The following is a 10,292-nucleotide window of genomic DNA, read 5'->3' as shown; positions in this document are numbered from 1 at the left end:
GGTGGAGTGAGAATGAATTTATCTTGGGAGTGAGCAGGATTTTGCTTTGCTAGGAGAGCTGGTTTGCTCAATTCAGGAATTTTCCATTCACTTCTATTAACTACCGGCATATAAATCCCAACAACTGCAATTAGGGCTACTTAGCTTAATAAGTTAACAGCTTTCTGCAGCTGACCTGTCCTTCTGCTGGCTCTCCTCTGTCTCCTGACTGCTTGGTTGCACCGCTTCTCCAGAAATTCCTGCTTTAGAGGTATGCTTTCACAGCTGTGTCGTGGAGGGGGCTGCGTTCCTGTTCCTGGAGGAAGGCTGCTGCAAGGTAGATGTGGTGTTAGACAGAGAAGTGCTCTTTGCCGTAAGGAAATATGAACGTTCTACATGGTTTTTATTGTCTTTCGGTAGATTATTCATCACTTCAGCACCCAAAAACCCCATCAGAGGGGAAGGCTCTGTGTGGAAGGGCTGGGAGGACTGTGTAGTGTGGCCTGAGGAGGTGGTGAAGGGCACCCCTGCTCGCCCCTTCCCTTCCAGTTCCTCTGGTGTGAGCAGGCTGCGGTTGTGCCTGGGTGGACGTGTTTGCCTTGGTCAGTTTAATTCAAAATATTTAGTTTACCTGGCTTGATAGTTATAATTTTGTGTGCTGATTCAGGGTATAGCACAGGCTGTTAACAGAGATGTAAAATGCAGGTTCATAGGGATTTGCAGGCAGCTCAGCTTCGTTAGCTTGAAACAACTGAAAAGCATCCTATTTAGAGAGATGCATCAGCCAATGTCACAAATCAGTTGTTAGTTCTTGGAATTGCTAGTTAGAGCATGCCAAAATTATAAGCCCTTTGTTATGAATAGGTATGAGAATTATTGAACTGATTATACAATAATATGCAGATGTAGTTCTGTTAAATAATTGTAATCTCTCTTTCTAAGAGGAAAAGAAAAAGGTAGATTCGTTCTGGTCCATAATTCCTTATACATGGAAATGCCTGTTGGCTAAATCAGGGGAGGGGTTCGAGTAGCTACAGCTGTGGAGTATGTTTGATAATTTGCATTCTCCACGTCGTGCCCTTATTGCAGAATTAAACTGGTCTTTCATTAACATGGGAGTGTTTGCTGTTACACCACCTGCTCCCTCCCCTGCGCCTACCTGACTGTTCCAAGGTAATGCCAATCCCTGCTGGGAGCCCCTGGAGCGGGTGCCAGCGGGGTGGGAAGGGACTGTACCTCTGGCAGCAGTTGCCTTTGTCAGCACACGGCGGAGAGAAGAGGCCGGGGAGGGGCCACTCGCAGCCCCACGCTTTGAACTTGCTCTACAAGAAGATACCAAACCCGCCCAAGGCAATGGAGGGGAGGAGGAAGTAGCATTTAAAGGCTTCAGAAAAGCTGAGCCGGGTTTGGCATAGCAAGTATGAATTTTGTATAGGTGACATGGAGAGCCACCTTCTCGTTAGCTGGGCTGGAATCTGAAGTCTTTCTACTGCAGGAATTAATTGGAAAAAAATTGCCTTTGAAGAAAAACAAGGAAAAATTGTACAGTAGGTGCGTTTCAAGGGAAAAATATCCTTCTTCATCCTGCAAGGGTTAAGCATGATCAGAATCTGCTTTAATCTCAAGAGTTTAACCTCAAGTGCTGCATTTTTTTGTTTGCCATAAGCCTATTAGAACTCTCTGTTTCCTAGCAATAACATGTAATTTCCCCCCACTATTTAAGTGGAGGAGATGTTAGGGTTTTAATCCTGCCCGTTACAGCTGTTGCTCAAGTTTCCTATTCAAATGCAAATAGCACCTGGTGCTATTTAGATAGCTGCAATCTTTGATAACGATACTCCAGGAGGAAAGGAAAAAGAAAAGCAAGGTGGGTCTGACTGTTCGTTCTGGAAAGCAAGAGTGTAACCATATGTCACACCAACCTGCACTGGACATTTCTACCATTTTTGCTGCATCCAGCACAGACTCTTTTTGGAGACGAATGGATGGCTGGAATGATTTCTGTTTCTTGAGCAGGTATGATTTTTCACTAGGAAGAAAAGGCTTCCAAAGAAGATAAAAATGTCGTGGATGGAGTTTTACCTTGCCTGATTGTCCTGAAAGAAGTTTCTTCTGGGATATTTTGTTTGTTTCTTCAAATCCTGTATTGTTTTCTAGATTTTCATTTGTAGTTTTCAGAGTATTGATTCTTAATTATTTTTTTCCGTATTTTTTTCCTTGTGCTGTTTTTGCCCTGTGTCAGATAGATAAAAGAAGTTAGGATAAATGAATTGGAAAGTCAGGAATAATTTGGAAGGCTGCTCCACTATTTAGGATTCACAGACAAGAGATAACATATTACTCCTTAACTAAAACAAGACCAGTGCCAGATTTAGGTTAAAAACTTTCTTCTGTGGAACATTTTAATTGCATAAATTGTTTTTGTTTCCCTTGTGGAGGTGCAAGTTTATTCAAGAAAGAGCTTCACAGCCTTGTTGAATTTTTCAGGGCTGTTTTACCCTCTATTACATGTGGAAGCTGAAGGATGCTTTTTGGAGGGTTGTGACTTGCTGCTGTCATCTTCCTGCTAAAATCAAAGTATCTACAGGGCACAGAATGCAATTCAGACCTGTGGAAAAGCAAAAGTGAGTGTTTTAAAAGATTTTAAAGGAGAGATTTAGAAACTTGCAGAAAATTTCAAGGAGTGCTTGAAAGAAATCAGCATTACACCAATCTCTGTGAACTTATTATTATTTAATCCAGAAGCAGCAATTCATTGGAAGGGGAGACTCTGCTGACAGGAATATCAGCTTTCATGGGAGAAGACTGGATATAAAGAATGAACAATTGCTACCAAACTGGAGAAGAACAGCAGTGATTTCAGTGCTGCTGTCAAGCTCTGACAGATCTTTTCTTGTTTAACACTAATCTGTTTTGTCTCCTGTTGTTTCATCTTTGGCCTAATACTGGAATTAAAACAGGTTCCCTGCCTTTCTCCAAGCTTCAGCAAATGCCTTTTGCAAGGCAGGTGTTGGGAGCGTGGGCAGGTGTGCCGTGTGCGCTGCCCGTGATACCAAAGGCACCCTGGAGAGGAAAACCCACACGGGAGCTGATTTGCTGGGTCATGTTTTCTCTCTCACGACACTCCTTCCCCATTAGCGTCTTCAGCTGGGTGTGAACAACTGACACGGAACTGAGCCAAGGTTCAGCCGTGGACTGTGGACCTGCTGAGCCGCTAGCGGCAGCCTGACGGCAAAATGATGGACGAGATCTCCATAGTGGTGGCTTACGATGCCCATGTGTTTGGCCAGCTGTGCGAGGAAGATTTTCTGGCCAATCTGGTGGCAGTCAGCAAGCCCAAAGCTGTGGTAGGTGTTCCTCCTTTGCCAATAATGCTCAAGGTTATACTCTGTCCTGGAGTTAAGTCCTTCTGTCGAAAACATTACTATTTAGAGCCCTTTTTTGTTCTTTAGTTTCTCTTTTTATTACTTAGTTTCTATTTTATTACTTTTTCAGAAAGTTGCTGTCATGCATCGGCAAAATGAAAATGACTTATTTTTGAAGAGATTATTAAAATCTCTTTCTGGGCAGGTGAATTTAGAAGAAGGTGGTTTGCTCAGTAGGGTCATAGTTAAAATAATATTTTTTACATAATTGAAATAATAATTAAGCCAGCAAATGACTGAACCAATCCAGCTGTAGACTCTTAGAATGTAAGTCAAGAGGTTGGGGTAGATGCTGGTTCTGGGGTGCAGGTACCTTCATCACTAAATCTGAGAGAATCAGTCCCTTCCTTGGGAATGGTGATATTCTATTTTTACACGTTCTGAAATCAGCATAAATATCTGTAAAAACGTATTAGCTGAATGAAATATGCTATTTCTTCATAAATAGCCTGTCTCTTTCTGTAAGTGATCTGTAGAGTGTGGTCATCTGTTGCTGCCTGTTTTGAGCTTCCCATCCCCCCTCCCAAAGACATGTGCTCCGAGTTCCTTTGTTCCAAGCGCGGGCAAAGCCAAATGTAACTCAGACTCTTCAGCAGTGTCTGATTGGCCGCTCACCCCGGGTCCGCCCCCAGTCCTCCGCTTTGCCCTTCTCCTAATAAAAGATGGTCGAGGGGAGGCAAACGCTCTCTCTCAGCTCAGCTACTTTCCTGTAAACATCTCTGGTCGTCTGTCTCATTTGAAGGCTTCTAACTGCAGGGAATTGAGCGAGCAGGGAGCTATATTTCTCCCTCTTTGCTTCTGCTGATGGTATTTGCTCTGCAGCTGATTCAGGTACCGATTTTAGAGCTACTAAAGTGCTAGATTGCCCATGCTACCTCTCAAGGCTGCTCGAGGCTTTCTAAGGCATTGAAATACAAGCGCTAGCCGGTATAAAGCTGAAAAGATACCTTCCGCAGTCATCTCCCTCCGTCATGGAGATCTCAGTGCTTGGAGGGAGCTGCAGGCTCTGAAATTTAGTGCAAAAGTTCATCTTTGGCCTCGGATCCTACAGCTGAGCCCATGTGGGAGCCACAACCCTTTGGGTTGTGCAAGTCAGAGAGAGTGTTTTAAAATAAAAATGTATATATAGGTGTTAAGCTTAACGTGCAAGCAGGTGCAGTTAACATTTCAGGCTAAATACAAATCAACTAATTATTCAGCAGCCCAGGGAAGCGCTCATGCGCGCAGATTTGGGGCTGGGTGTGTGTTTGTACCCAATCAGTTCCTCTGCTGGGACAAAGGAAGGTGTTCTCAAAAAAGGAAATTTGCTTTATTGTATCTTGTGTAAAGCCTCTCTGTGCTTATTTCCTGCTCGGGTTTTTCTGCCCCTCCATGCGTAGGAGATCTCGGGTGCATGAACTTACTTCCTGCATCTCCTGTAGGATCATTGAATCCCTGGATGTAAACCAGAATCCTGCCCAATCCCTTTTATTATGATCCTTTTTCCTGCCTCTGGCCTTCTTAAGGCCAGAATTTTCAAGGTCCATTACAACAGTTAGATAATAAATCTAGAAATTCAGTATAGACAAAATGGTGCTTTAATATGACCTGGTTGGGGGCTGGGCTCCAAGTAGGCTCTGGGTTAACCAGCATTTCAGGAGTCCCATGCTTTTCCCTTGCTGGGTGTTTTTAAACACGTGGTATCCCTTAATTCACTGTCCAGCCACAGCCTTTCCTCTTGTTCTGCCTTAGCAGATTGCTGTGGCAGCATGTGTTACTTTGCCTGGAAGGCCACAGTAGTATCTCCTTCAGACACGACCTGGTGTTGCAATAGGGTTAACCAGAGCCAGGCACTGGCAGCTCTGGGAGTGTGTCTCAGGATGAGTTTCTTTCAGCAAGGCATGATAAACAGAGGGTTTTCCTGGGAGCCTCCTGCCCTGAACCGCTGATGTGTTCTAGAGCAAGCACTTGCAGTTGCTAAATTAAAATCCCTGTGGTGAGAAGACCTTTCATGGTGGCTTATCTTGTAATTTAAACCTTTGGGAAGTGCTGCCATGACGGGCTCAGCGAGGGCCTCTGTAGGTCTGGGCGCAAGTAATGGGAACTGTGTTGCAGATCTCCAGGTTGCTTTGGATCAGCTGTGAGTGAGCAGGAGAGAGAGGAACTGGCATGGAAAGCACCACATTACATTTCCAGGTGATTTCTGCTGCTCTGAAAATAAGATGAAAAACATTTCTCTATGAAGTAACTACTTATCTCCTAGTAAACAGAGAACAACTGTAGGAGGACAAGTATTGTTACTTTTATTCAGAAGATCTGACTAATTGACTTTACTGTAAGGGCTTGTTCTGATCAACTCTTTTTTTTTTTTTTTTTTTTTTTTCTGGAATCAAAGAGTATGAACATATTTGTGTGTTAACATGGGGCTTTGAGTAGCCTGGTCTAGTGGAAGGTGTCCCTGCCCACAGAAGAGGGTTGGAAAAAGATGGTCTTTAAGGTGCTTCCGACCCAAACTTTTCCAGGATTCCATGTTTCAGTGCATTACGTACTAGTAAAGAAATTAATAAATATGGGTTTTGTTGTGTTTACATAGGAAATACCTAACTGGTTTTTGAAGGATATTAACTAAGCAAATAACGGTGCAAACAACCTCGGGAGGTTTTAAGTGAAGCTCTCCTCAGGATTATGATAGGACTAGACAATGCATGGGAGCCTGCCCTATGAAGGGACAGGCCCTGATAACTCAGAAAGTTTCTTTCAGTTCTCTGCTGCTACGTTTAACTGCAGGACAAGCTGACAGTTGGGATAGGTTGGGGCAAATTGTGTTGACTTTGTCACTGTCACGTCACCAGCTGGCACAAAGGTGTGTACTGTACACAAAGGGACATTCTGCAGGAAGGATTTGTGGGTGTTCTGTTTATTCTAAGAGTTCATATTAATAGCAAGGGTATGTTGCAATCTGGGATTCGTCTGTTGGGTTTGCAAAATCCAGTTGCAGTTATTTGGAAAGGCTTTCCTATTATGCTGCTCAGGTTGCAGAGAATAGTTCAAAAAAAATGTCCTGTGAAGGCTTTCATTCTGTCGCTGGCATGGTCTTGTTGGAAGGTTTCTGGCATTACAAGTGACTCATTGTAGTTCCTTGGGGTTGTGCAATGGGCCGGATGCACAGGAGTCTCTCTTGCACAGAGAGCCATCATGACGTGAGGTGACAAAGGGTTAACGCCAAAACCAAAACAGGCCAGGTGATAGCTGTGCAGGTTCCTTGTGCTTTAGGCCAGCCCTGTGACCTTCTGACACAGCCAGTGCCACACAGGTGTGAACTTCTTGGCACAGTCAGAATTACCTGCTGTTGTCCATGTTCATCACTTCTGGCTGTATTTCTCACTGAAAAGCATAGCAGTGTTTTTATAGTGTTGCTCTGATGCTCATAAACAATCAAACAAGATGTGGATGATCTGAGATTAGGTTTTGCTGAATATGCTTCAAAGCTACGCTGTGTAATAGCAATCCCCCAACATACATTATAATAAAATTAGTCATATTGCAATGTGGCCATGAAATGCAGTTGTTTTCCTGTGTGGTCTTGCTTTCAGGATTTCATGTTGTTCTGAAACTACTTGGCACAGCCTTGGAGAGCAGCATATATAAGTGGGCTGCTGTGTAGTTTGTGCAAGAATTGAGCAGCTTTACTGCGGGGAATTTCAATTCTCAGTTTATCTGCAGAAAACTTGGACTCAAGGGGTTATAAAAATGCTATTCTAAGTGGCATAATCCTCTTAATCCAGAGCTGAAGGACGTTCTTCTGGAAAGCTTCATTGTATTTCCATTTTCCTGCCTGCCTTGCTGTGTTTAGCTCTCTATTCAGGGGAATTATCAGCCATTTCATAGAAAGAATTTGTGGTTACACACTGGCAGACCCTGCCGTAAGGATTTTTAAGCTCTCAGCTTCTCATCGAAGCTGAACTGAGGAGGTTTAGAGTGGGTGGGTGAACTGCAAATACTTGGGAGGCCAGGGAGAAGTGCAGTACATAGTCATCCATGGGCTGAAGTCTAACTGGCAGGGAGCTGAACGTTTTTGGGGGTTGATAGTGGGGCTGTGTTTAACATCTTCAGGCCTAGACACTGGAAGAGGATGCACCCTGTTTTGCAGGGGCAGAAACTGGAGGGTAAGTGCTGGGCTGAGAGGAGCTTGCTGAGGTTCAGCAAGTGCAAAGGCAAATGCAAAATCCCATGTAGGATAAACTCCCATCATCTAATGGACTAAATGTCTGGACAGCATGAGTGCAAGCTGGGAGTTGTGGTGGATAACCTCTGCCCTGCAGTGCCCAAGGCTGGCTGTGCACAGACGTGTGTCAGGTGAAATCTGTCCCACTCCCTGAGTGCAGTCCTGAGCCCCCACAGAGACCAGGGATATTCACAGGCTAAAGCAAGTGGACTGGAAGACTGACGGGAAGGCAGGGTCCGACTGCACAGGCGAAGGGTGGGAGAACTGGGGCCTCTTAGTCTGAGGAAGAGAAAGCTCAGGAGGGACCTGACTACAGTCTCCTGCCACCTAAAAGAAGGTCTTAGAAAGCAGGGAGCCAAACACTGAGGCACACAGTGACAGGACATGACATGACATTGTGACAAATGTTTATAATTTGCAGCAGTCTGTTCTGGCTCAGCACAAGGGAAAGCAGTTCTGTCCAGGGAGACCCTGGCACCTCCATCCTTGGAGGCCTTCAGGAGCAGCGTGCTCTGACTTTGAAACTGCCCCTGCCTGAGCAGGATCTTGGTCCATGTGCCCCCCTGGAGCCCTTCCAATCTCAGTTTTACCTGGAATCTCTAATTCTGCCTGTGTGGAATCTTGCAGAACAGAGTCCCTGGCAGCACTTGAGCTTTTGAAGCCCATCTTCCCCTGGCATCCTGTAGCTGGAGCTGCTGCCGGAGGAGGAAGGAAGTTTGGGTGGTCACTGTTACGGGAGTTTGCTCTTACCACAGATAAAATCCTCATCTGAGCCCTTTCCTTCCCAACAGAAGGAGGGATCCTGCTTTCAGGCCGTCTTGAGGAGCTGTCCCACCTCTGTCCCTCCCTCCTCTGTGGGGGAGGAGCTACCAGATTCTGCCCTGATCCTCTTGCTTTGTCTTTGGAGCAGCTCCCTTGTGCTGAGGACCCTGAGCTCTTACATCTCTTGATGCAAAGGCATTTCCACTCTGCCCAAGCAGTTCAGGGGCTCTGCTCCACACCCTCTTCAGTTTTTTTTCCCAACTGCATCTCCCAGAACTAGAAGGAGTATTACAGTATTGGTCTCAGTGACAATCCAGGGCTGACCTTCCCTGGTGTCCTGGGTTGCAGTGTATTCTACTACCATCCCCAGGAGCTGTTGAAACCAGGTGGGGCAGTGTTTCCTTGCCTCCTCCCCCCAGACTATCTTTCTGTTAATGGCCCGTCATTGTCCTGCCACATGACTCAGAGATAACTCCCTCCGGACTATCTTCTGTTAATGAGCCTAATCAACACTTGGCCTCATGACTCATTACCCCATTGTGAGATGCTCCACCCAGAGGGAGGAACCAAGCATTCCATCCTGGATATAATCTGGGACTCTGAACACCAGAGACAACCCTTTCCACTGGATTTCCAGAGGACATAGCCACCACTGGACTTTCTGAGGAAGAGCAGACCCTTTTCTACAGGATCACTGCTTCAGAGGACTGCAGCCACCATTCTACCAGACTGCTACCACCACCCTGCCTAACAGGGACTCAGGTTGTATCTTGACTCTGTCAGTTTGAAACAGTGTTTTCTTTTAGTTTTTTTTTCTTTTCTTTAATTTCCCCATTAAATTGTTATTCTGACTTGGTGCCTCCCACTGGTTTGTTTTCAAACTAGTACACCTGGTCAGCTTCCTTTTCCCTATGCTCATGCATCCCAGGACTCACATTAACCTGGCTCTGACAACAGAGTTACGTTTTTCACAGTAAGGTGGTCTGTTATTTCCTGCCCTTCTCTCTGTACCAGTGTTTATTCCCAGTCCCACACCACTCTCTGTCCTCCTGAGCAGTGCCACTGCAGCTGCTTGCGGGGCTGAGCTACCAATGGTATTGATGCAATGAACATTTTCAAAAATAAGTAAATTGAAATATTTTTGCAGGATTATTCTGATCAGTTTGCCACCAAACAGTGAGGGGAGAGGGCTGTGGAGGAAGAGCTGGGTCTTGCCCAGCCAATGGCAGGCTGCTTTCCCAGCATGTGCCTCCCATTATGCCATCCCCTATCCTTCCCAGAGAGCAGAAAAGTTTCCAAACTTTTGGAAGAGTCCAAATGGTGCTTTCTTGGGACTGATCCCATCTCCTCATGGGATTCCACCCCAGCTGGAGGGCTACTGCTTCATGCTCTAGTAAAGTTCTGTGGACATGCGGTCTGGAGCCAGCACCATAGTGTGTTTCAGCTGAGGAAGCTGTTTCCACGAATTCAAATGTATGTGTACCGTTTCTGATTCTTCTTCTGCACTGTTCTTTCTTTCCATGTGTGATCCACAGATTCTATTAGCTGGATCGTATCTTTCATTTGCAGACCACTGATGTAGTGTTTGAGAGTGCTGGATCTTTGATGAGGCCCAGAAGAGACCCAGAATGTCACTGACCAAAAATGAAACATGTCACTGAATGATGATTCCCTTTCACGATGGCTTTTTGACCCATTTCCTGAGCTTTTTAATTCGTGGTTTATGGTTGCTGGATACTCCTTGGAGGGTCTGGGTTTTAAGAAAATAAATCCCTCATGTGGTAGTGAAGCCAGTGCTAGGGAAGACTCTTAAAACTGTAAAGTTACTTTCATCAGACAGTGTTGGAGGTTAGGATTTTTCCTTTTTTTATTTTTCTTTCTCCCAGGGAATTTTCTCCCATTTGTTGCCTAGGAGATGATAA

The 10,292-nt window shown here is 45.2% G+C and overlaps 1 protein-coding gene across 10 annotated transcripts in view; it reads left to right on the top strand.

The window, feature by feature from the left end:
• RABGAP1L (RAB GTPase activating protein 1 like) overlaps nucleotides 1–10,292 on the top strand; it is a 248,590-nt gene that overhangs the window by 206,420 nt on the left and 31,878 nt on the right. The window contains exon 1 of one of the 10 annotated variants that reach the window (XM_032118244.1): nucleotides 7–250. The exons of 8 other annotated variants lie outside the window; for them this stretch is intronic. Coding sequence is in view for 1 of the 2 variants with exons in the window: in XM_032118243.1 (XP_031974134.1) it covers nucleotides 3,216–3,326 (111 nt within the window). In the remaining variant the exon portion in view is untranslated. Of the gene's footprint in view, nucleotides 1–6; nucleotides 251–1,405; nucleotides 3,327–10,292 lie in introns of those variants that run through there. One more of the 10 variants, XM_032118243.1, reaches the window with a different exon arrangement.

This window comes from Corvus moneduloides, chromosome 9, assembly GCF_009650955.1.
Source record: "Corvus moneduloides isolate bCorMon1 chromosome 9, bCorMon1.pri, whole genome shotgun sequence".
NCBI lineage: Eukaryota > Metazoa > Chordata > Aves > Passeriformes > Corvidae > Corvus > Corvus moneduloides.
Note: the sequence above shows the minus strand (reverse complement) of the source record. Positions and strands in the feature narration are given on the sequence as shown.